A 27,308-nucleotide genomic window follows, 5' to 3' on the forward strand; every position below is an offset into this window, starting at 1 on the left:
CTCCAGCATTTTGTGTCTATCCTTAGCATTTAATAAGCCAGAAACTACAAGGCTATGGAGCGAGAGTGTGAATCTGAATGGACCATCCCAGAACTATACTCAAAGTCAAGAGTTATCTCAGAAGGAAGCTCAAAGCCTGGTGTGTTTGGTTCTTTTTCAGGTTCAAAACAACTCAAAGAATGGACGTTGAGTGGGTGACGAAGTTTTTGCTCTTGCACTTATTTCTACATTCGTGCACTCTGTCAACCCATCGCACTGCCTCCGACAGTTGCACAACCCACATCATCTTGCCAGGGCCTGAAGGTATTGAAAATATATATATATATTATCTCATTGAGGACCCTCGGACTATCTTTGATCGGAACTTGCACTAAACGTTATTCCCTGATCATGTATCTACACACTGTGATTGTAATCATATATTGTTTTTCCGCTGACTAGATAGCACGCAACAAAAGCTTTTCACTGATAATCTGAACTATACTAACTAAACTAAACTAATATTTCAGATTAGTATTTCTCAACAGATCACCAAATTGTTATTGTCGTAATGATAATGCATACATTAAACAGATCTCTCTGTGATGTGATCTCGATTTGGTTTCATGCAGCTAATTTTCTGAATAATTCCCTATCCTACCTTCAACAAATGGATCGAGTACCAATAAACTGACCATCCAGGCAAAACACCCCGTCCCGGCAGCATCCCTGGAGAACATGGACAGGTGATGTTTCTGGTCGGAGCCCTTCTTCATACTGACTGCAGGGATGGTGGGGAGGGGTGGGGGAGGCAGGACAAAGCATGACAGGTGACCGCATGCAAGGAAGTTTCTTGATAGACGATAGTTGGACAAAGGCCAGAGATGAACACGCACAAGGTGTGAAACAAAAGGATTAGAGAGTTGCAAACTAGCTAGAGGATTGATGAGACAATCAGAGGATTGATGAGATCAGTCTGAAGAAGGGTCTCGACACGAAATGTTGCCTATTTCCTTCGCTCCATAGATGCTGCCTCACCCGCTGGCTTTCTCCAACATTTTTTGTCTACCTTAGAGGACTGATGAGATGCAAATTGTTTAGGAATGTAGGTGGAGGGGAGCAGAGGGGAGGGATAGGTGGGAAAGGAAATGGCTGTTCGGTTTGAGGGGGAGAAAGGAGAGGGGGGTTTGTAGAGGTCACCTAAAGTTGAAGCACCTCATCCACTTATTTCTCACTTCCTCTCTCCGTCCACTAACATTCCCAAACAATTTGCACCTTGTCTACTCCGCTATTCCATCATGGCTGATCTATTTGTCTCTCTCAACCCCATTCACCCGCCTTTTCCATGTAACCTTTAAAGCCCTTTCTAATCAAGAACCTATCAATCTCCACCTTAAAAAACACCCAATGACGGCTCCACAGCTGTCTGTGGCAATGAATCTCACAGATCACCACACTCTATTTAAATAAATTCCTCCTTATCTCCATTCTAAAGACTTTTTTATTCTGAGACTGTGCCTCCTGGTTCTTGACTCTCCCATTACTGGAAGTATCCTTTCCACGTCCATTCTATCCTGCCCTTTCATTATCCACTCGGATTCAATGAGATCCCCCCTCACTCTTCTAATCCAGCGAGTACATTTCCAGAGCCATCCAACACTCCTCATATGTTAACCCACTTATTCCCGGCTTCATTCTAATAAAGCTCCTCTGGACACTCTAGGCCCCAAAACTGCTCACAATATTCCAAATGTGGCCTCCCCAGCACCTAATAAAGGCTCAGCATTACATCCTTGCTTTTATAATCAAGTCCCCTCAAGGTGAACACAAGCTTTGCATTTGCCTTCCTTGTCCCAACTCAACCTGCACACTAACCTTCACGCAGTTCCTGAACCAGTACTGCCAAGTCCCTTTGCACACCCGATTTCCGAATCCTCACCCCATTTACAAAATAGCCTACACCATTATTCTTTCTCACAAAGTGTATGAATCAACACTTTGCTACGATGAATTCCATTTGCCCACTCTCCCAACCTGTCCGAGTCCTTCTGCAGGTTCCCTGTATCTACTGCTGCTGCATTACTGTGCCTCTAATAACATGGGCTCCTATCTTGTTTAGCAGCCTCACATGCGGCACCTTATCAAAGGCCTTCTGAAATTCCAAGTAAACGACATCCACTGACTATCCTGCTTGTTACTTTCTCAAAAATACCTTCCTTTGCTTTTCTTGGTTAATCGGTCTCTTCCTTGGCCAATCAGAAACCTGCTTCTTTACATTTCATGTCTGTTAATAAAAAAGATTCATTTGCTGTATTTTCCTGCCAATGTTTAAAAGTTGATTCTTCAGCTTTGCAAATGGCTGCATACTCGTTCTCTGCTCGATATTTTGCTTGAGTATCTTGCATTGAATTCTCCAACTGTAGGTAACCTCCTTAATCCCCCACCCCCTTTCTCCCCATAACGCCCCCCCCCCCCCCCCTCCTCCCCTGAGCCCTGAGCCCTAGCTGACCTTGTACCTTCCTCTCCCTCTCCCCCCACTCCCCCTCTTGCCCCTCCACCTATATTCCCAAACAATTCGCAGCTCAACAATCCTCAAAGTACACAATTCATAACCCTCTAATGTGCAGGAAGGAACTGCAGATGCTGGTTTACACCAAAGATAGACACAAAATGCTGGGAAAAACCTCAGCGGGACAGGCAGCATTTCTGGAGAGAAGGAATGGGTGACGGTTCCGATCGAGACCCTTTTTCAGAGGGCGAGGGAGACACACGGAGATATGGAAGTATAAGGTGTGAAAACAAGACATCAAAAGAGCTCAAGGAAAATGTAGAATAGCTCATTGTTAGCTGGGAGAAGAAGCTAACAATGAAGCAAACAGAGATAACATTTAATCAGCGGTCAGTCAGACTGGTCAGAGAACTATGATGGGCGAGGGATGGAGAGAAAGCGATAGCACGGGTTAACTTGAAGTTAGAGAAGTCAATGTTCATACTGTTGAGGTGTAAGCTGCCCAAGCAAAATATGAGGTGCTGTTCCTCCAATATGTGCCGGGCCTCAGTCTGAAAATGGAGGAGGCCCAGGACAGAAAGGTCAGTGTGGGAATGGGAGGGGGTAAAGTGTGATCGGGTAGGTTTAGGTGGACTGAGGAGAGGTGTTCAACTCTGTAATTTGAAAGTAAAGTTTACTCCACTGTTCAATTCTCTAATCCTTTTGTCTCACATCCTTGTGCGTGTTCATCTGTGACCTTTATCCAACCATCTTTCCATCAACTACTCCCCCATAACCCCCCTCCCCTCGTGCATGTTCACTGTTATGCTTTGTCCTGCCCCTCTACTCTTCCTATGACCTGCCCTGCTTTTTCGGTCCACGATGTTTGCACCAAACATGATGCCTTATATAATCTGCCTGTCCATGATCCACATCCCTCTATTCCCTGCACTTCCACGTACCTATCTGAAAACCTCCTAAACCTCACCATAGTATGTCAACACCACCACCCGTGGCAGTGCATTCCAGGCCACCAGAACTCTGTGTAAAAAAACTTGCCCCGCATATCTTCATTTAACTTTTCCCCTCTCATCTCATGCCCTCTAGTGATGGACATTCCTATCCTGGGAAAAAAGTTCTGACTGTCTACCCTATCTATGCCTCTCATAAAGGTATATACTTCTATCCTTTCCCCTCTTCCTCTGACATTCCAGTGAAAATGATCCAAGTCTATCCAACCTCTCCCTGCAGCTGTAATTCAAGCAGTTTTTTGGGAAGCCTCCTGTGCACCCTCAACAAAGCCTCCACATCTTCCTGTAATGGGGCGACCGGAACTTCACGATAAAGGTGAATGCATTTTAATAGTGAACACATTGAGAAAATGGTCAAAGCCCCTGTCCCACTTACGAGACCTAAACAGCAACCTCTGGTGACCTTGCCCGCCACCCAAAAAAAAGGTTGAGGTGACCTGCAACCTCCTACCACCTCCCACGCATATGTTGAAAACCTTCCTCGACTCTGAAGAAAACCGGCTTTGACTAGACCTGCGACTAAATAATTATCGATTTTTAAAACAGCAACCTATTTTTAGTCGAGGCCGGTTTTAAACATGATGAAAAAATAGCAGCAACCTTGATGAAGCCTGGACCAAGCGGAAACCACTTTCGACCATTAGGGAGAGTGACCAAAACCTCCGGTGACCTCATGGAAACCTTGGGTGGTGGGCAAGGTCACCAGAGGTTGCTGTTTAGGTCTCCTTAGAGAAGCACCTCTATATTTGATTCTGGCATCCATGGATTAGAAAAGTGGAATTAGACGCAGGGATTTATGTTCTCCTAATACTGCAGCGATGAGCAATATTCTTTATTAGAAAGACACGGGGAAAGTGCACTAATATCATTCCTCATGATTCATGAAAATTACATTTAAATATGACCGAATATTGGATACTTTGTCCAGGGATCAAGCCACAACCCCACACTGCACAGCCAAATGTTCAGACATTTATGTTTAGAGAATGTGTGCAGCCACGGTGGTGCAGCGGTAGAGTTGCTGCCTTACAGCGCTTGCAGCGCCAGAGACCCAGGTTTGATCCCGAACACGAATGCCGTCTGTATGTTCTCCCCGTGGCAGCTTAGGTTTTCTCCAAGATCTTCAGTTTCCTCCCACAATCCAAAGACGTACAGGTATGTAGGTTAATTGGCTTGGTGCATGTGTAAATTGTCCCAAGTGTGCAAAATAGTATTGATGTGCGGGTATCGCTGGTTGGCGTGGACTAACTGGGCTGAAGTGCCTGTTTCTGCGCTATAACTCTAAACTAAAGAAGCTAATGTCAGTACTCGGGCACCTGCCATCCACATAATCTACATGGGAAACCTGAGAAGCAAAGAATGGATTATTTGTACCACTTGAAAGCACTAATCCTGACTTCTTTCATCAGTTTCAATTGAGAGTAGATCGATTTGGAAGTAATTAGATGAATTGGATATGTGCCCAATACTTCTTCTCAGAAAAAGGCCAGGCCAGGCAGTACTGACTTGGACCTGATGATGTGGAAAATGCCAGAACGTGTTAAGTCATGAAAAAACAGTAAAAATCGAATCCTTAGATTCAGCACATAAACAGTCCACTCATGATTACTCAAACCAATTCTCAGCCAAGTTTCTGCACCCTATCTCCCCCAGATTGATTAACATTGTTAGCGTGTTGAAAGATAGCGTGCAACTGCAGATGCTGGTTTCTACGGATGGTAAATAACTCTGCGGGGCAGACAGCATCTCTGGAGTAGTTCTCTTCCTCCAACTCTCATCCAGTTTCCCTTCAGATTTAGTCACGGAGTCACTGAGTCACAGAGACGGAGTCACTGAGTCACAGAGACACAGTCACAGAGACACAGTCACAGAGACACAGAGTCACAGTCACAGAGACACAGAGTCACAGTCACAGAGACACAGAGTCACAGTCACAGAGACACAGTCACAGAGTCACAGAGTCACAGAGTCACAGTCACAGAGACACAGAGGCACAGTCAGTCACAGAGTCACAGTCACAGAGACACAGTCACAGAGACACAGTCACACATTCACAGAGACACAGTCACAGAGTCACAGAGTCACAGTCACAGAGACACAGAGACAGTCACAGAGACACAGTCACACAGTCACAGAGTCACAGTCACAGTCACACAGTCACAGAGTCACAGAGTCACAGTCACAGAGACACAGTCACAGAGACACAGTCACAGAGTCACAGTCACAGAGACACAGAGAGACACAGAGACACAGAGTCACAGACAGAGACACAGAGAGAGACACAGTCACAGAGACACAGAGACACAGTCACAGAGACACAGAGTCACAGTCACAGAGACACAGTCACAGAGTCACAGAGACACAGTCACAGAGACACAGTCACAGAGACACAGTCACAGAGTCACAGTCACAGAGACACAGTCACAGAGACACAGTCACAGAGTCACAGTCACAGAGACACAGTCACAGAGACACAGTCACACAGTCACAGAGACACAGTCACAGTCACAGAGTCACAGAGACACAGTCACAGAGACACAGTCACAGAGTCACAGAGTCACAGAGACACAGTCACAGAGACACAGTCACAGAGTCACAGTCACAGAGTCACAGAGACACAGTCACAGAGACACAGTCACAGAGACACAGTCACAGAGACACAGTCACACAGTCACAGAGACACAGTCACAGTCACAGAGTCACAGAGACACAGTCACAGAGACACAGTCACAGAGTCACAGTCACAGAGTCACAGAGACACAGTCACAGAGACACAGTCACAGAGTCACAGAGACACAGTCACAGAGTCACAGTCACAGAGTCACAGTCACAGAGTCACAGAGACACAGTCACAGAGACACAGTCACAGAGACACAGTCACAGAGACAGTCACAGAGACACAGAGTCACAGAGTCACAGAGACACAGTCACAGAGACACAGTCACAGTCACAGAGACACAGTCACACAGTCACAGAGACACAGTCACAGTCACAGAGTCACAGTCACAGTCACAGTCACAGTCACAGAGACACAGAGACACAGTCACAGAGACACAGTCACACAGACACAGTCACAGTCACAGAGTCACAGTCACAGAGACACAGTCACACAGTCACAGAGACAGTCACAGAGACACAGAGTCACAGTCACACAGACACAGTCACAGACACAGAGTCACAGAGTCACAGTCACAGAGACAGTCACAGTCACAGAGACACAGTCACAGAGACACAGTCACAGAGACACACAGACACAGTCACAGAGTCACAGTCACAGAGACAGTCACAGTCACAGAGACAGACACAGTCACAGAGTCACAGAGACACACACAGTCACAGAGACACAGTCACAGAGACACACAGTCACACAGACACAGTCACAGAGTCACAGTCACAGTCACAGTCACAGAGACACAGTCACAGAGACAGTCACACAGTCACAGAGACAGTCACAGAGTCACAGTCAGTCACAGAGACACAGTCAGAGACATAGTCACAGTCAGTCACAGAGACACAGTCAGAGACATAGTCACAGTCACAGAGACAGTCACAGAGACACAGTCACAGTCACAGAGACACAGTCACAGAGACACAGTCACAGAGACACAGTCACAGAGTCACAGTCACAGAGACAGCCATAGTAACAGTCACAGATTCACAGTCACAGAGACACAGTCACACAGTCACAGAGACACAGTCACAGAGACAGTCACATTTATAGAGTCATAGTCACAGTCACAGAGACACAGTCACAGAGTCACAGTCACAGAGACACAGTCACACAGTCACAGACACAGTCACACAGTCACAGAGACAGTCACAGAGTCACAGTCAGTCACAGAGACACAGTCAGAGACATAGTCACAGTCACAGAGTCAGAGTCACAGAGACAGAGTCACAGTCACAGTCACAGTCACAGTCACAGAGACACAGAGACACAGAGGCACACAGTCACACAGCCACAGAGCCACAGAGACACAGTCACGGATTATAAAGCTGGTGGGAGGAAGATAGCAGGGTGTGGGTTAGTAGAGGAGGTGGGGTACTGGGAAGGAAAGGGGGGGAGGGGGCAGGAAGAGAGGGGGGAGGGGGGGGGTTGTGAGAAGTTACCTTAAATTGGAGGGTTGAATGTTCATGCTGCTGGGTTGTACGCTACTCAAGCAAAATACGAGGTGCTGTGCCTCTAGTTTGTGTGTAGCAATGGAGGAGGCCCTGGGCAGAAAGGTCAGTGTGGGAGTTTAAATGGTTTGATATTTATTTCTCTTCAACCTCCATTCAAAAGCAAGTGAGAAATATACTTCAGTTTTATTAATGGGAGCTTAAATTAAAACAGACATGATTTATGAAATTGACTTGCACGTGAGACTTCAGACCCGAAATGAATGTTAATAACCACAATGTATTACTTCCAATCATTTACAGGATCTATGTAAGCTTTAGTTGAATATAAGTAAATGTTTCATTGTAAACTTTTATCTTGAGGAGGATGGCAGAGTGTTAATTATCTGAATGGGACCATCCTTAACAAAATCCTGCTCTCTTGCTTCTCAAATAACACAAACTGAGAATTCCCCAGCAATGATATCAGTCGTCCGGCACAATCTAATCATCAACACAATCGGTGCCAACCCTATGGGTTACCATGGCATTGGAGAGCATTTAATTTTGAATGAGATACATGGTCCACTTGAGCAGCTTGCTGGGAGGTGAAGGGATAAAGCAGGTGTATCCCCTTAAGTGGTACTGTCTCAAAAGCAAGCAGGAAAGTTGGCCAATGGCTTTGGATAATATTTACAGTACCCCATAATCATCATCACCAAAGCAGACTGAAGTCTGTAGAAGGGTCTCGACCTGAAATGTCACCCACCCCTTCCCTCCAGAGATGCTGCCTATCCCACTCGAGTTACTCCAGCATTTTGCGTCTATTTTCGGTGTGGTTCTGCAGTTCCTTCCTGCACAAAAGCACGCATAGTATGGGAGTATCTCAGCAGGTTAGCAGCAGCTTTGGAGAACGTGGCTAGGAGACATTCCAGGTTGAGACCCTTCTCCATCATGGGCGGAAATCGCTTTTAAAACATGGGGGGGACACAATGAGGCCTAACATCCAGGACAGGGGTCGGCAACCTCCGGCCCGTAACCCACTCATCCGGCCCGCTATCTGGATGCTGGGCGTTACAGCCAGACCTGGGGCAGGCAAGCCGACCTGGGAACTGCAGCCAGTCCCGGGGTAAACGAGCCGACCTGGGACTGGCTGTAGCGTCCAGGTCACAAAACATGGGGGGGGGGGGGGGGGGGGGAACAGCCCCCCCCCCCGTGGACCCCCGCCCCCACCCACCAGGATTTCCGGCCATGTTGTAAGGGTGGAGTAGAATGCTGGAATAGTGGAGAGGCAGAAGAGTGCACGGCAGGTAGCCAAAAGCAAGGGGGTTTCGACAAGCAGATGGTTGGAATGAAGGTCAGAGATAAGAACAGAAGGTGTGAGACTGTTTTAAGGAGTTGTGGATTGTGAGGTCAGGGGAAGAGAGGAGCAGGAAGAGGGGGAGGGGGGGTTGTGAAGGGGGAAACAGTTGGGAGTCCATGTGTAGCACGGGGGGGGGGGGGGGGGCAAGAGAGGGGGGAAGAAAGGGTGGGAGAGAAAAAGGGAGGGAGTGGGTTTGAGAGTGGGGGGGGTAAGGGGGTAAGGGGGGGAAGGGGGGGGGGGGGGGGGGGGGGGGGGAGGGGGGGGGGGGGGGGGGGGGGGGGGGGTTGTTAGAGATTACCTAAAATTGGAGAACTCAATATTGATACCATTGGGTTGTAAGTTACCCAAGCTGAATCTCCTCAGTCACGCAAGAAGTTGTAGCGTTTTTCTGGTCGCCGCTAAATTTTCAACATGTTTGATGCCAATGAGCGTAGTTTGACTTCTCCTGACGTAGGTGCTGTCGTAGGTTGTCGCCAGGATGACGTAGGTTGTCGCCGGTTTCACGGCGACCTGCTACGAAGATGAAAGTCGCCGGCAGTTGCCTAAAAAAAATCGGCAAGTGGGACAGGCCCATTACTGTGAAGCTACATCTTTACTTTGTGTCCTTTTGTCCATTAACCAGCATCTGTAGCTCTCTGTTTCAACGAAGCAGGCCATCTGTTAATTGGCATATTGCTATTTGTGATTGTACTTCAAAAGAGTTTCAGAGGCGGCCATGTCACCTGAGGGGATCTGAACGTTTTTATTTCATTGTTCCCAATTCCCATTGCTTTGAGGAACCCGAGATGTGGAAGTTAACCTTCTGTCAAAGACTGTAATTTATGCGTTTTCCTCTAACGCAACCAGTTTATTTTTCTTTGAAATGGAGCCATCACTGCAGAATTGCAAAAGTTATCTTAGGGAAACTACCAAGACATACTGTTTGTGTAGAAAGGAACAACAGATGCTGGTTCATACCGAAGACAGACACAGAGAGCTGGAGTCAGGCAGCATTTCTGGAGAAAAAACGATGGGTGACGTTTTGGGTCGAGTCCCTTCTTCAGACTGAAAGTGTAAAACTTTGAAAGTGTAAAACATTCAGTTTTACAGTTTTCTAGATTAGTCAAGGGTCATGTGGAGAAGGCAGGTGAATGGGGTTAAAGGGGCGAGATAGATCAGCCATGATTGAATGGTGGAGCAGGCTTGATGGGCCGAATGGCCTATTTATGCACCTATGACTTATGACCTTATGAAACGCCACCCATCCTTTTTCTCCAGAGATACTGCCTGACCTGTTGAGTTACTCCAACACTTTGTGTCTATCTTCAAGACATGCTGATCTTGAGTCTTCTCAGAGCTGGATGAGGGGAAACATCAGAGAGCTTTGATATTCATCCTCTGCCACACAATCCTGGCTGCTGCAATGTAAAAGAACCAAGTGGAGTCCAGAGCTTAGTTTTAGTTTAGAGATTCAGCGTTGAAACCAGCCCTTCACGCTGACCAGTTACAATTTACATTTATACCAAGCCAATTACCAACCTACAAGCCTGTACATCTTTGGAGTGTGGGAGGAAACTGAAGATCTTAGAGGAAACCCACATGGTCACAAGGTGAACGTACATATTCCATACAGACAGCATCCGTAGTTAGGATCGAACCTGGGTCTCTGACGCTGTAAGGCGGCAACTCTGCGCTGCGCCATTGTGCAGCCCAAGGGACGTGGAGGTAAAATGCGATGTAAAAGAGCCACATGCTGTCCAGAGCTGTGGATGCAAAATGTCTTTAATCTGTTTTTAATTTGGATGGAATCTTCTCTCCTTGGAAAAACTCAATACTTGTTTAGGTGATTGTCCTTGAAGTTTCTCCAGGAGAGAGCACTTTGAGTATTTATAGTTTTAAGAATAAAGATAACAGCAAGTGATGGAGTATAAGTTCAATAGTTACAATTGCATATTTTGCTTCACTACTTTGTGCAAATGGTTGCATCAACTTACATATTTACAATGGGAGCATGTCTTTACTGACAAGATTAAGAAAACAAAGATAGACACAAAAAGTTGGAGTAGGCAGCATCTCCAGTGGGCTGGGCAGTATCGCTGTGCTGGCAGAACTCAATAGGTCAGTCGGCAAGGGAATCTGTGGAGGGAAATACCTAGGCAACATTTTGGGTCAGGACCCTTCTTCAGACTGATGGAGAGGGAAGAGAGCTGGTGAAGAGATGTGGGGGGAGGGCAACCATTGAAAAGCAATAGGTGGATACAACTAATGAGGTATGATTGGCGTTATAGGTGGAGAGTTACAAGGGTTCAAGATGAAATGAAGGCAAAGGGTGCCTGATAAATAAGGAAGGGTAATGGGCCTGCCCCACTCAGGCGATTTTTCAGGTGACTGTCAAGTCGTAGCAGGACGCTGAAAAACCGACGACTGGAACGGCGACTGTCAGAGTGGAACATACACACACATACACACACACATACACACATCGCTTCCTTCACCAGCCCGTTATGCAGGCGGGGGACAGGGCAAGTGGGGGAGCGCTGTGTGAGTGAAATTCACGCGGTGCAAAGCCAATGTGATACAGACAGACAGACACCACGATGAACAGGAAGGTAGGCGCTGTAATTAAGACGGAGAAAGCACAGTGTACGAGAAGGGTCACTTAAGTTCTTTAAAAGAGGGGGGGGGAGATGGGGGGGGGGGGGGAGGGTGGTGGGGGGAAACGGGGTGGGGGAAGGAATGGAGACAACTTTTAAGAAGCCAGAGATACACAGCAGTGAAGCTCGCCGGACATTTAACATTACCGGTCGGTTATCCTTGGTTCTGAAAACTAATGTTCACGTTTTTTTCCCCAATGAGCCAATGAAATTCACCGGTCAGCACCAGTGACAACCTATGAGAACCTACGACAACCTACGACCTCCTGGCGACCCACTACCACTGCACCAACGGCAAGAGGGTTCTCCAAGGCATCAAAATTCTGGTTGCCGCAAATTTTTCAACATGTTGATAAATTAGCGGCGACCAGAAGGAAGCCGCGACTAGTTACGAGAATGCGGGAACTACTCAACACCATGCAGGCGACAGCCCGTCAACCTCTAGCGAACATGTGGCGACTTTGTGGCCACCTCATAGTCTCCTGTAGTTGCCTAAAAAGTCGCGTAAGTGACCCGTAAGAGTGAAATATAAAACTGGAGGGAGGATATGGATGGAAGGGATTATGCAGGAGGAAAGAGGAGGAATGCAAGGAAAATTGGGGTGGAGTAGTATAGTTGGGAGATGAATGGAAGGAAAAGGGGAAAGGAATAGGTTTAAGGGGATGAGTGGGAGAAAGGAGGATGTATAGAGGTGGGGATGGGGAGACAAGGGTCAATTCCAAGGGGGATCGGGTGGGGGGAGGGGTTGCTTAAATTGTACAATACAAAGTTCATTCCGAAGATAGACACAAAGTGCTGGAGCAACTCAACGGGTCGGACAGCATCCCTGGATGAAAAAAGATGGGTGACGTTTCAGGCTGGAATCCTTCTGGGTTACTCTGAATTACTCCAGCACTTTATGTCTAACAATGTTGTGCCATCCCCAGCTCGCACCACCTCCCCCAACGCTTACAGTGCTGGTCACCTATGCCACCCCAAGGTAATGCTGTGAGAACTGACTCTCTAGGTCAGCGTTTCTCAACCTTTTTACCCTTGCGGAACCTTGAAATAATTTGCATGTCTCAGGGAACCCCTGAATTGGGGGTTGCCGGGCCCGCCGCCATTTTGAGATCATCAGCCGCGCCTGCGCAGTTGGCCCGCTGACATTTTGAGATCGCCATTTTGACCCGCGTCACAATGGCGATCTCTGGCATCACAACAGGGGGGGACTCGTCAGCCGCGCCTGCGCCGTTGGGGGAGGATTGCCGGGCCGGGATCGCCATTTTAACATCCAGCGTTGTGTATACGTGAGTGCTACTGGGGGTATATTGCGTTGGGGGAAGGGGGACCTAACGGGTCCACGCTTGGTCTAGTGTCCTAGGGGAACCACGGTTGAGAAACGCTGCTCTAAGTAACCAAATAGCTCAACATTATTGGCTTAGCTGAGGATGCCTGAGGCTTCGTTCGAAGCAGACCAATTAACAAAGCCCCATTGTCTGCGTGTTTGGCCAATGCACGCAAGACTACTGAAGAAGGATCTCAACCTGAAACGTCACCTATTCCTATCCAGAGATGCTGCCCAAAGATCCTATAGCAAGCAAGATAGATCAGTCCACAAAAAAGACGTAGTACGGTCATGGGCAGATCCATGGGTAATTTTCGGCCCCATTTCCGTAACCGGCTTCCGTCTCTGCACCAAAGATCCCATAGCGAAGCAAAGATACTAATGCGGAGACAGAAGCCGGTTACGGAAACATCCTCGTAAAAATAAAAGTTATTTGGTAAAAATCTTCTCCTCATTTTCAGAGTTATAATTTATTAACACAAACTGTTCCCCCGCAACGTTGATTACACTGCGAGTCGGGTGGGGTTACTGAAATTGATGAAAAAAGGCCCACGTTCTGCTCCGTTGTGTACTACACGTCAGCCCATTGCATTTAGCAGGAGTGGTCTATCTTGCTCCGCCAAAGGATCTTTGATGCTGCCTGTCCCGCTGAGTTACTCCAGCATTTTGTGTCAATCTCATGGCTATATCAGTTTATAAACCTTATTTCCTGAGCAGCTTTCTTCTATGAACCAGCCGTAGTACTCATTCATGTATTTTTAATTTAATTTTTTTATTTTTCCGAAGCTTATTTTTCTCCCTACACCCGTCTCCACCGGTCCCCCTTCTCTTGGACTCTCCCGGAGAGCCTTTTACCCTCTTTAGACCTTTTCATTTCTTACTGGCGACATGACATCAACCGTTTCAACTTTTCCACTCATCTTACCTACTCCAACCTCTCCCCCTCTGAACGTACAGCCCTCCGCTCACTGCAGCAACCATGACATTATCATCAAACCTGCCGACAAGGGAGATGCCATGATAGTCTGGCGCTCTGACTTCTACTGGGCTGAGGCCAGACGACAACTCTCAGACACCTCGTCCTACTTATCCTTGGACCACGATCCCACAGATGAGCACCAAGCCATCATCTGACAGACCATTCCTGATGTTATCACTTCAAGTTGTCTGCCTTCCACACCCTCCAACCTCATCATTGCCCAGCCCCGCACGGCTTGGTTTCACCTTCTCCCCAAAATCCATAAACAGAATTGCCCCGGCAGACCCATTGTTTCTGCTTGCTCATGCCCCACTAAATTCATTTCCACAAACCTCGACTCCCTCCTATTCCCCCTGGTCCAATCCCTCCAGCCCAAGTAGAAAATACCTCTCACGCCCTTTGTCTCTTTAATGACCTCTGTTTTCCAGAGCCCCCATTCTTTCATCTTCACTATGGATGTTCAGTCACTAAACTTCCCCCCCCCACCAGGAAGGCCTTAATCCCCTCCGTTTCTACCTCGACCACAGAACCAGCCAATCTCCGTCTACCAACTCTGCTCCGCCTAGCGGAGCTGGTCCTCACCCTCAACAACTTCTCTTTCGACTCCTCCCACTTCTTCCAAATCCAAGGCATAGCCATGGCCACTCATACGGGCCCCAGCTGTGCCTGCCTCTTTGTAGGATATGTTGAACAAACACTGTTCCAGGCGTACACTGGCCCTATCCCCGAACTCTACCTCGGCTACATTGACAACTGCATCAGTGCTACCTCCAGCACCTATACACAACTCACTGACTTCATTAACTTTACTACTATTTTCCATCCTGCACTCAAATTCACTTGGACCATCTCCGCCAACTCCCTGCCCTTTCTTGATCTCACCATCTCCATCACAGGAGATAGACTATTGACTGATGTCTAGTATAAACCTATTGGCTCCCACAGCTATCAAGGCTACACTTCTTCCACCCTGCCACCTGCAAACTCTATCCCCTACTCCAAATTCCTCCGTCTACACCTCATCAGTGGCCAAGATGAGGTGTTCCATACCAGGATATCTGAGATGTCCTCATTCTGTATAGAGACCAGAGGTTCCCCTGTTCCATCATAGATGAGGTCCACATACAGGTCTCCTCAGTATCCCATAGCTCCGCTCTTGCTCCCCCTCACCCCAGTTGCAACAGGGACAGTTTCCCCTAGTCCTCACCTTTCACTCCATCAGCCGTCACATACAACACATAATCCTCCGACATTTTCGCAACCTCCAACGGGATCTCACCACTAGCCACATCTTCCCATCTCCCCTTTTCCGCTTTCCACAGCGACCGTTCCCTCCGCAACTCCCTGGGTAACTCATCCCTTCCCACCCAAACTACCCCCACCCCAGGTACCTTCACCTGCAACCGCAGAAGATGCAACACCTGTCGCTATAGCACCTCCTTTGACTCTGTCCAAGGACCCTGATAGTCCTTTCAGGTGAGGCATATGTTCACTTGCACCTCCTCCAACCTCATCTACTGTATCCGCTGTTCCAGGTGTGGACTTATATATCAGCGAGACCAAGCACAGACTGGGTGATTGTTTCACTGAGCACCTCCGCTCAGTCCGCCTCGACCTATGTGATCTCCTGTTTTAATTCCCCTTCCCATTCCAACACTGCCTTTCTGTCCTGGACCATCCTATTGAGTTCCTCTGTCTGTATACTCATTGTCACCTATCCCACAGTTAACAATGGCCTATTGTTTGCCCCACATTTCCTTGCTTATCAATGTTTGCATATCTTCCATTCATTTCCTCTAAGTACTGTCTATATCTCTCATTCCCCTTTCCCCTGATTCTCAGTCTGAACAAGGGTCTCAACCTGAAACGTTACCTATTCCTTTTCTCCAGAGATGCTGCCTGACCAGCTGAGTTATGGGCCTGTCCCACTTAGGCGACATTTTAGGCAACTGCAAGAGACGATGCAGTCGCCACATGGTCGCCACATGTTTGCAGGTGGTTACTGGGGAGTCGCCTTCATGGTCGTGAGGAGTTCCCGCATTCTGGGAACTAGTCGCGTCCTCGTTATGGTCACCACTAATTTTTCGACATGGTGAATAATTAGCGGGGACTAGAATGAAGACGTCATGGAGAGTAGCGAGAATTCTCATGCCGTAGATGGGTCGCCAGGAGGTCCTAGTGCGTTGCCAGGAAGTCAAAGGTTCTCGTAGATTGTAGCCGGTGCTGACCGGTGAATTTCATTGGCTCATTGGGGAAAAAAACGTAAGCAGTAGTTTTCAGAACCAAGGATAACCGACCGGTAATGTTAAATGTCCACCGAGCTTCACCGCCGTGTATCTCTGGCTTATTAAAAATTGTCTCCACTACTTCTCCCCCCCCTCTCCCCCCCCCCCCCCCCCCCCCCCTCCCTCCCCTCTTTTAAGGACCTACCATACACTGTGCTTTATTCATCATTTTACAGCGCCAACCTTCCTGTTCATCGCGGTGTGTGTGTGTATCACCTTGGCTTTGCACAGTGTGAATTTTTTAGACAGCGCTCCCGCCGCTTGCCCTGTCCCCCACCTGCATAACGGGCTGGTGAAGGAAGTGATGTGTGTGTGTTCCACTCTGACAGTCGCTGTTCCACTTGCCGGTTTTTAAGGCGACTGCCGCCAACTTGACCGTCGCTGGCAGTCCGCTGAAAAATCGCCTTAGTGGGACAGGCCCATTACTACAGATTTTTATGTCTGTCTTCGGTTTAAACCAGCATCTGCAGTTCTTCCCAACATCAGCTATTTTTAATTGCAGTTTTTAATTTCTAAACGTATTGTGGTATGTTTTTTGGAATAGTTCCAAAACGAAATATTTAATATTTTTACTTTAACTACTGCTGTGTCACCATAACCAGTCTGAAGAAGGGTCTCGACCCGGATCGTCAACCACTCTCCTAGCCAGAGTTGCTGCCAGTCCCACTGAGTTACTCCAGCATTTCGTGTCTCTCTTCTGTTGGCCCCTGGACAGAAACCTCTGCCAGGAAGGGCAAACTCTGGGTTTTCTGAATAACAAGGCCGGAAATTCCTCCAAAATCCCAACTACAAAAGCTGGTCCCAGTGTGAGTCTACATCTTCAATCTCTGTCGTTAACTATTTACATTTTGGGGAAATAATTCAAATCCCACGTTGACGGAAGTAATATGTTGTTCCAGGTGGTTGACGACATCCCATTCTGGGAGATTTCCTGAATATGTTTCTTCCGCTTAGTGATTTCAGGGACTAGTTTATACCTGCCTAAAATGGCTTTATTATTCATAGTATTTAGCAACCTATTTCCTTGCTGATCCATTGCAGCACAGTTCCTACCTTCTTCCTAGTTACCCTCATATTTTTAATAAAGGTGTACAAATCTTTGGGATTTTCTTTAATCCAACTCACCAGGCCATTTCATGGTCCCTTCTAATCGCTTGCTTGAGTTATTTTCTCCTTTCTTTATATTCTTCAAACGCACTGTCTGAGTCCATTCTCTTAAACCTTGCAAGTGATTCCATTTACTTTTTGACCACATTTACAACCTCTTTGATCATCCAAGATTCCCTTACTTTGCTCACATTATCCCACCTCTGTACAGAGTTTGTACGTTCTCCCCGTGACCGCATGGGTTTTCTCCAAGGTCTTCGGTTTCCTCCCACTCTCCAAAGACGTACAGGTATGTGTGTAGGATATTGTTAATGTGTGGGGATTGCTGTTCGGCGCAGACACGGTGGGCCAAAACTCTAAACTCTAAAACTCTAAACTGGAACAGGCCGGTTCTGAACTATGATCTTTAAATAACTCTCATGTGTCTGATGTAAACTTAAGGGCCTGTCCCACTGCACGAGGTAATTCAAGAGTTCTCCCGAGTTTCCCCTCATTCGAACTCGGGGAATTACGGTAATAGCCGCTCGTAGATACTCGGGGCTCTCTTGACCATTTTTCAACATATTGAACAAACTTCACGAACTTACCGCGTTTCCTGAGTACCTGCCATTAGCGTTACGAGTTGCAACAAGACATCCTGAGCTCCGACGTACCCACTACGTATATTCTACGTACTTACCACAAGTTTGATTTTTTTTTTAACTCGGGAGTGCTCTTGGGTCAACTCGTATAGTGGGACAGGCCCTTTACCCAATAATACTCAGTGCTCCTCCCCACTATCCGAGCCCCTAGTGAATAATAAATCATAGTCCCAGCTACTGAACCAGGCTCTAAGTTCACCTGTTTTCTCCACAATACTCCTTGCATTGAAATAAACACGCTTCAGCCCATCCACATCACCGTATTCCTTCATTCCTGCTTGTCCTTTCTGTGAGACTTATTGATCCTAACCTGTATCTCCCCATCACTCTATCAAATTCTGACTCTGGTTCCCATTCCACTTCCTCTCTAGTTTAAACCCTTCCAATTAGCACTATTTTTAATAGGAATCTAGGGCGGTGGATGTTTGGAACACGTGGAGGTTGTTGTGGCTGGAACAATACCAATGTTTAAGAAACAGTTAGGTAGGTACATGGATAGGGCAGGTTTGGAGGGATATGGACCAAACACAGGCAGGTGGGACTAGTGTAGCTGTGGCTTGGTAAATGTAAAATTTGTCCCTAGTGGGTGCAGGATGGTGTTAATGTGCAGGGATCACTGGTCGGCACGGACCCAGTCAGCCAAAGGGCCTGTTTCCGAGCTGATTCTCTAAAGTAAACTAAACTAAACTAACGGTTAAACAGTTATCGAAAGATCTTACAGTACAATAATCCAACTGCAAGGAAAAAAAATAAACCTAAGAGTTGAAAACAAATGAATGCTGGAAGTTATTAGTCATGTGGCAGCACGGTGGGTGGTGCAGCTGGTAGTGCTGCTGGCTCACAGCGCCAGAGGCTCTCGTTTTATCCTGACCTCGGCTGCTCTCTGTGTTGAGTTTGTACATTTTCTCCCTGTGACAGCAAAGGTTTCCTTCAGGCGCTCCAGTTTCCCAAAGGTGCAGGTTTGTGGGTTAATTGCCACTAGTGTTTAGGGAGTGGATGTAAAAGTGGAATAATGGGAAGCTAGTGTGGACGGGTACTCAGTCGTCATTGTCTAATTGGTGGGCCAAAGGGCCTGTTTCCATGCTGTGACTTTCAGTCAATGTGCAATCAAACATTTAAATATCCCCACACAAGCAGGCTCTGCAGAGACTAGTGCGTTCGGGACTATGGGACGCATAGTCCCATAAACGCACTATGGGAACTTCACTTGCCCCCCTGCAGGAACTATACATCAGGAGGTGCAACTCCAGAGCCAACAATATCATGAGAGACCCCTTCCACCCCTGCAACGGACTGTTCCAGCTGCTATGGTCAGGCAAACGCCTCCGTTGCCATACGGTGAGAACGGAGAGGTTGATAAGGAGTTTCTTTCCAGAGGCCATTCGGACTGTAAACGCCTATCTCACCAGGGACTAACTCTACTGAACGTTTTTCCTTCCATTATTTATTATGTAAAATAATATGTGTGTTATGATTGTGTTTATAGTTTGTTTGGTTGTTTGGTTGTTTGTCTTTTGCACAAAAGTCCACGAGCATTGCCACTTTCATTTCACTGCACAACTCGTATGTGTATGTGACAAATAAACTTGACTTGACTTGACATACCTTGAGCATTCCCAGCATTCCTGCCCTGCATTGTGCAACCTTGAGTATTCCTTACAGACAATATTTCTGTTCCTCATTGCCCATGACAAGTACAATAAGGACTTTTTAAATGACTTTTCTGTTTTCCTGGCTGAAATCATGCCTAAATATGACCGTGTTCTTATTGTTGGGGATTTTAATGTTCATGTGTGTTGTCCTGATAAGCCAATGGCAAAGGACTTTTTAAACCTCATTGATTCTTTTAATCTTGTGCGATCTGTGTCTGGACCCACACAAGAGCACGGTCACACACTCGATCTTGTCCTATCATATGGTTTGCCCATTTCTAATCTAGAGATATGTGACGCAGTGTTTTCAGACCATATGCCTGTGTTATTTGAGGCTGTTCTTGCCTGTAATAAAGTTAAACCTCGCGCTGCTGCTCGGCGCTGTCACGTTATTAACCCTTCCACTGCTGTTCAGTTCTCGGCTGCTTTCAATCGGAACTCCATCATTCCTGAGTCTGTGTGCAATACAGAGAAGCTTAGCTCATGGTTTCACTCCTGCCACCTGCCAAACTGTTTTGGACACTGTGGCTCCATTAAAATCCAGGCAGCCTAAAACTAAATTTGAGCCCTGGCTGAATGACACGACCCATGCTGTCAGACGTGAGTGCCGTAGAGCTGAGCGCAAGTGGAAGAAGGACAAACTGCAGGTGTCTCTTCAAATGTTAAGGGAGTGTTGGCGTCATTATCAGAAAACTGTGAAAGATGCTAAAAGAAAACATTTCTCGGATATTATCCTGTCAAACTGTCACAAGCCTCGTGTTTTGTTTAACACCATTGACACTGTTCTTAATGCCCCGCAGACTATCTGTATGGAGGCGTCCCCTGCTGTGTGTGAAAACTTCCTTCACTTTTTTATTGATAAGGTCACTTCTATTAGAGCTCTAATTCCACCATCTGCTTATGACCCCTCAATCTCTGTCCCCTGCTCGGCTGTATTTGACTAGTTTAAGCCTGTGACTCTTTCCTTTTTACAGGAGATTGTTGGTCATTTGAAGCCCTCAGGTTCTCCAAACGATGCTGTCCCTCCTCGACTATTTAAAGAGGTTTTCCCCACTGTAGGACCATCTGTTATTGCAGTCATTAATAGCAGTCTGTCCTCAGGTGTTGTCCCTGAAAATTTTAAACATGCTGTAGTACAACCCCTGATTAAAAAACCTGCTCTTGACCCTGCAGTTCTTGGTAATTTCAGGCCTATCTCCAAACTGCCCTTTCTATCAAAAATCCTGGAGAAGATCTTGCACAGTCAATTAATGGCCTTTCTGGAAGAACATAATATTTTAGAAGTTTTCCAATCCGGTTTTAAATCCATGCACAGCACCGAATCAGCCCTTTTAAGAGTGTTTAATGATATTGTTTTAGCTACTGACCATGGTGACTGTGTTACCCTTGTGCTTTTATTTTAGATTTGACTGCTGCTTTTGACACAGTGGATCATGAAATATTGATCTCACGTTTGAAGCAGTGGGTGGGTATCAGGGGCATAGCACTGGAGTGGTTCAGGTCGTACCTGGCTGATCGAACTTTCTGTGTCAGCCTTGGGGACTCTGTATCCTCCTCTGCTCCTCTCTCGTGTGGGGTCCCACAGGGCTCAGTTCTTGGCCCTCTCCTCTTTTCTCTCTATTTGCTCCCACTTGGTTCCATACTTAGGAAACATGGAATTTCATTCCACTTTTATGCAGACGACAGTCAGATTTATGTGCCTCTTAAAAAGAAGGATGAACACTCTGTCGGACTGTTACTTGAGTGTCTCAACGACATAAAGGCCTGGATGGCTCTGAACTTTTTAAAATTTAATGATAAAAAGATAGAAGTAATGGTTTTTGGTGGCACCACTGCCCCCCCCCCCCCTGTAGATCTGGGCTCCCTGGCCCAGTATATTAAACCAAGCATTACAAACCTGGGGGTTAAAGTGGACCCTGAGCTAAAATTTGACAGTCAGATCAAGGCTGTTGTTAAATCAAGTTTTTTCCATTTGAGGCAGCTGGCCAAAATAAAGCCAATTCTGTCAAGGCAGCACTTTGAGACGGTAATCCACGCCTTTGTTACCACTCGGCTGGATTACTGCAATGCACTGTATGTGGGGGTTAGTGGGTCCTCCATCGCCCATCTCCAGATGGTACAGAATGCAGCTGTACGTCTTTTAACTGGCACATGTAAATATGATCACATTTCGCATATTTTAGCCTCACTTCACTGGTTGCCTATTTGGTTTAGGATCCATTTTAAAATTATTTTATTTGCTTTTAAATCCCTAAATGGTCTTGCCCCACCCTACCTATCTGAGCTTCTACATCCTTATACACCCGCCCGCTCTCTCAGGTCAGATAAACAGCTGCTCCTGAGTGGGCCTAAAACTAAGCGGAAGCTCAGAGGGGACCGTGCCTTTGCTTTGTCGGCACCAAAATTATGGAACGATCTGCCTCTCCACATTAAACAGGCTTCTTCACTCTCTGTTTTTAAGTCACTTCTAAAAACCCATCTCAGATTCAGATTCAGATTCAGATTCAATGTTAATTGTCATTGTCAGTGTACAGTACAGAGACAACGAAATGCATTTAGCATCTCCCTTGAAGAGCGACATAGCAAACGATTTGAATAAAAAAAAATATAAGTGTACTCATGGGGGGGGGGGGGGGGGGGGGGGGGGGGGGGGGGGGGGGTGATTGGCAGTCATCGAGGTACGTTGTTTAGTAGAGTGACAGCCGCCGGAAAGAAGCTGTTCCTCGACCTGCTGGTTCGGCAACGGAGAGACCTGTAGCGCCTCCCGGATGGTAGGAGGGTAAACAGTCCATGGTTGGGGTGAGAGCAGTCCTTGGCGATGCTGAGCGCCCTCCGCAGACAGCGCTTGCTTTGGACAGACTCAATGGAGGGGAGCGAGGAACCGGTGATGCGTTGGGCAATTTTCACCACCCTCTGCAATGCCTTCCGGTCGGAGACAGAGCAGTTGCCATACCATACTGTGATGCAGTTGGTAAGGATGCTCTCGATGGTGCAGCGGCAGAAGTTCACCAGGATCTGAGGAGACAGATGGACCTTCTTCAGCCTCCTCAGGAAGAAGAGACGCTAGTGAGCCTTCTTGATCAGAGTTGAGGTATTGTGGGTCCAAGAGAGGTCATCGGAGATGTTGACTCCCAGGAACCTGAAGCTAGAAACACGTTCCACCTCCGTCCCGTTAATGTGGATGGGGGTGTGCGTGCCGCCTCTGGACTTCCTGAAGTCTACAATGAGCTCCTTGGTCTTCTTGGAGTTAAGGGCCAGGTTGTTGTCAGCGCACCATGCTGCTAAGTGCTGGACCTCCTCCCTGTAGGCCAGCTCATCGTAGTTGCTGATGAGGCCAATCACCGTTGTATCATCTGCATACTTGATGATGGTGTTAGTACCATGTACAGGTGTGCAGTCATGGGTGAAGAGGGAGTAGAGGAGGGGGCTCAGCACACAGCCCTGAGGAACGCCGGTGTTCAGGGTGAGGGTTGAAGAGGTGTGCTTGTCTAACCTCACAGACTGGGGTCTGTTGGTTAGAAAGTCCAGTATCCAGTTGCAGAGGGAGGGGTCGATGCCCAGGTTACCGAGTTTGGTGATCAGTTTTGATGGAATAATGGTGTTGAATGCTGAGCTGTAATCGATGAACAGCATTCTTACATTAGTGTCTCTTTTGTTAAGGTGGGAGAGGGCGGAGTGAAGTGCCGTTGAGATGGCATCCTCCGTACTCCTGTTCTTGCGGTAGGCAAACTGATAGGGATCCAGTGTGGGGGGTAGGCAGCTTTTGAGGTGTGCCAGGACCAGCCTCTCGAAGCACTTGGTGATGATGGGGGTAAGTGCAACTGGGCGGAAGTCGTTGAGGCTTGCCGCAGTGGAGTGTTTTGGCACTGGCACGATGGAGGTGGCTTTAAGGCAAGTGGGGACAACTGCTTGGGCAAGTGACAGGTTGAAGATGTCAGTCCAGACGTCTGTCAGCTGCGCAGCACAGGCACTGAGCACGCGCCCGGGGATGCCGTCAGGGCCAGCAGCCTTGCGTGCATTAGTCCTACTCAGTGCCACGTACACATCTCTTCTCCGTGGCCTTTGATACACAGTAAGATGTCGACTTTATTTACTTGATTTAATTTCTTTTTTGATTGCTTTATTGCGTGGTTATTATTTTTACTCATGTTTTATGTCTTTTAATTTATTGTTGTATTTATGCGCTTTATGTGAGCTGTTATGTTATGTTCTGTTATGTTGTCTGTTTATGATGTCTTGTTTATTCCACTGTACAAGATTCAAGATTCAATTTATTTGTCATTTGGACCCCTTGAGGTCCAAACGAAATGCCGTTTCTGCAGCCATACATTACAAACAAATAGACTCAAGACACAAAATAATTTACATAAACATCCATCACATCGCTGTGATGGAAGGCCAAAAAAAAAGTCTCCACTGCACTACCCCCGCCCCCCCCCCCCCCCCCCCCCCCCCCCCCCCCCCCCCCCCCCCCGATGTCAGAGTCAAAGTCAAAGCCCCCGGCTGGCGATGGCGATTGTCCCGCGGCCATTAAAGCCACGCCGGGTGATGCAAGGTCACACACCGGTCTTGATGCAGGCTCGAAGGGCCGAATGGCTTACTCCTGCACCTAATTTCTATTTGATGTTGGAGCCCCCGGCGTACGCTCGCAGAGTCCCGCGGCCATTCCAAGCCGCACGGGGCGGTGATGTAAGGCCCCGCTCCAGGAGCTCTTCAACCCCGCAACTCGGGCGGAAGAAGTCGCCGTTGCGAGAGCCCTGAAAAGCGGTCTCCCTCCAGGGACCCGCGCGCTCCCGGTGCCGCCGTCCGCCAGACCCACAGTTGCAGCCTCCGAATCTCCGGAGGTCGGGTGGCAGCAGCGCTCCACCACCGCTCCACCCGCTCCGGACTCGGCCAGCTCCGCGACGGTGAGGTGAGTAGTCGGCACCAGAGCCCCCGGTCTTCCTGTTGGAGGCCACTCCTCGTTGCAGCCCCAACGACAACGGAGACCCGACAAGAAAAGGTTGGGTCTCCCGTGCAGGGAGAGATTTAAAAGTTAGACATCATCCGCAAATCCAGAGCCATAATGTCCCACGTATTCCTCAGGCATTCGGTTTTCACCAAATCAGGGGAGTGTTTGATGGATGTCAATCATCTTCAAACTTATGTCAAAACTCTGCCTCTCGCAAACAAGATTAAGCGAGCACAACTCAGAGGGAATGCTCTGTTTCTCCCTGAGGGTGAAACCTCCCTAAGGCTTTATCATGAGTGTGAGTAGCTGCCTGGGGTCATCAGAGCCTGCCTTTGCCTGGTCTCCATTGTTGCTATCCCAAGAGGCGGTGCTGGGCTTAACCAGTCTGAAGAAGGGACTCGACCCGAAACGTCACCCACTCCTTCTCTCCAGAGATGCTGCCTGTCCCGCTGAGTTACTCCACCTTTTTGTGTCTATGCTGGGCTTCCAACTTCTCCGATCAGCTTTTCTCTTTGGCCGTTCACAATGTTACTACCTAGTGAGTGCCAATCTTCTGAGTCTCAGTCTGCCCATGTCCCTGATTCATCCTTCCATTGTTCCAATCCCACTGTCAGCTTCTCATCCATGTCTTTCCTTGTGTATCTTCATTGGGTTGTGAGCCACCCAAGTTGTAAACTGCTGGGTTGTGAGCCAAGCCTAGCACAGCCCAAGCCATGCTGAAATCAATCATTTCATCACAACGTACCAATATGACAAGGTCTTGAGAGACTTCGGGCGACCACAGTGGCGCAGTGTTAGAGTTGCTGCCTTACAGCGAATGCAGCGCCGGAGGTCCGGGTTCGATCCCGACTATGGGTACTGTATGTACGGAGTTTGTACGTTCTTCCCGTGACCACGTGGGTTTTCACTGAGATCTTCGGTTTCCTCTCACACTCCAAAGACGCACAGGTTTGTAGGTTAATTGGCTTGGTATAAGTGTAAATTGTCCCCAGTGTGTGTAGGATAGTGTTAATGTGTGGGGATCGCTGGTCAATGCGGATTCAGTGGATCGAAATGCCTGTTTCCGCGCTGTATCTCTAAACTAAACTAAACTAAACCAAACTAAACTAAACTAGGGTTAAGTAGTTGGCCTTCCCTGGGCAGGCACTAATGACAAGAGGATATATTCTTCAAGGTTAACATGGCTGCAGAAGTATCAGCACCTCATATTTCCACATTATATATCGTTCCAGGCACCAAGGGTGAGTCAAAGCTGAGAATAGTTATTTAAATTACTTTTTGTGATTTATTACCTGTTGAACAAGGAAATGTTAAAGTTATATCAATACAGTGACTCGATTTTTCAGTGTGGGTGTAGGTTCCTTTCCGTACTTTATTGCAGCATAATTTCATTTATTTTCATGTACACAATTTCCTTCACAATACTACCATCATCTTCCAATAATTTCTAAAATACAATTATTACTCTTAAACAATTTTCAGACCAAGTTTTCTATTCAGGGTTTACATGAAATATTAACAGCAATGTACTGATACAAGTACAGGACATCATTCTTCACTACTGAGATGAGCAACAACTGTTTAACTTTAGAAAAACATGCAGGTATGTCATGTAAAGATTGTGTATTGTTTGATCAAATTTCATAAGTTGGTTATTAAATTGGGGCGAAGGTTCAGGTTTAAGTTTATTATTATCATATTATCATATGTACCAAGGTACAGTAAAAAACCTTTGCTTTGTATGCTATCCAAACAGTTCTGATACAATCAGTTCAAACTCAAGCACAATCGACAGAGAAAAGGGAAAGATACTAAATGGAGAATACAGTTCTCGCCGTTGTAGCAGCATATTATAAGCGCATCAATTCCTTTGACAAAGATAAAGAGGATAATGTTTAACGTTTGACTTGCATCAAAGACATTCTTCATCCATTTGCACCTGAAAACTATTCACAGATCTCAACCTGCACACAGAATTGGTTGGGGATCTGGGCCTCATAGCTTGGGTAGATTACAACCCAGTGGTATGAATATGAATTCTCCAATTTTAGATAACTAATCAACAACACCCCACCCCCACCCAAACCCCCCTCCCCACTTCCCTGTGTCCAACCTGGAAACGCACCCATTTCTTCCACTATCCTGCTCCTCTTTCCCCAGCCATTGTCGGCTACCACCTATATCTCATCTTGTGGCTTCACATTTCACGTCTCTTCTCTTCTTATCTCACAGCTTTTTGTCTTCTTCCCATCTCTGGCCTTTTCCTGCCCATCTGCCACTCCAAACTCCTGTCACCGTATCCACCTATCACTTGCCTGGGTTTGTCCCGTCCCAACCTCCCTCCCAGCTTTCTCCCCTCTACTACAATCAGGCTGAAAAATGGACCCAACCTGAAACGCCACCTATCAATGTTCTTCGGAGATGCTGCTGAATAGCTGAGTTACTCCACCACTTTGTGTCCTTTTTGTAAACCAATATTTGCAGTTGCTTGTGCCTACTTTGGACACTGAAGAAGGGTTTCGGCCCGAAACGTCGCCTATTTCCTTCGCTCCATAGATGCTGCTGCACCCGCTGAGTTTCTCCAGCACTTTTGTCTATCTTCTACATTGGACACGTTACCTGCTCCTTTTGGAGTTGAATTTGGCACAGTGGAGCACTGGAGAAGGATTACCGTATGGTTACATTGTACCTAGTGTACTGTGTATAATATATACAGTAGTACACATATAATACATTGTTGTCGGAAGGAACAGCAGGTGCTGATTTAAACCAAAGAT

The 27,308-nt window shown here is 47.2% G+C and overlaps 1 protein-coding gene across 2 annotated transcripts in view; it reads left to right on the forward strand.

Annotated features, from left to right (window-relative positions):
- The window catches only part of LOC129696571 (collectin-10-like), an 87,468-nt gene that overhangs the window by 13,869 nt on the left and 46,291 nt on the right, over positions 1 to 27,308 (forward strand). For both annotated transcript variants that reach the window (XM_055634605.1, XM_055634606.1), the window contains exon 2: positions 161 to 303. In XM_055634605.1, the coding sequence (XP_055490580.1) occupies positions 180 to 303 (124 nt within the window). In that variant the 5' untranslated portion in view covers positions 161 to 179. The remainder of the gene's footprint in view (positions 1 to 160; positions 304 to 27,308) is intronic.

This window comes from Leucoraja erinacea, chromosome 4 (assembly GCF_028641065.1).
Source record: "Leucoraja erinacea ecotype New England chromosome 4, Leri_hhj_1, whole genome shotgun sequence".
Taxonomy (NCBI): Eukaryota; Metazoa; Chordata; class Chondrichthyes; order Rajiformes; family Rajidae; genus Leucoraja; species Leucoraja erinaceus.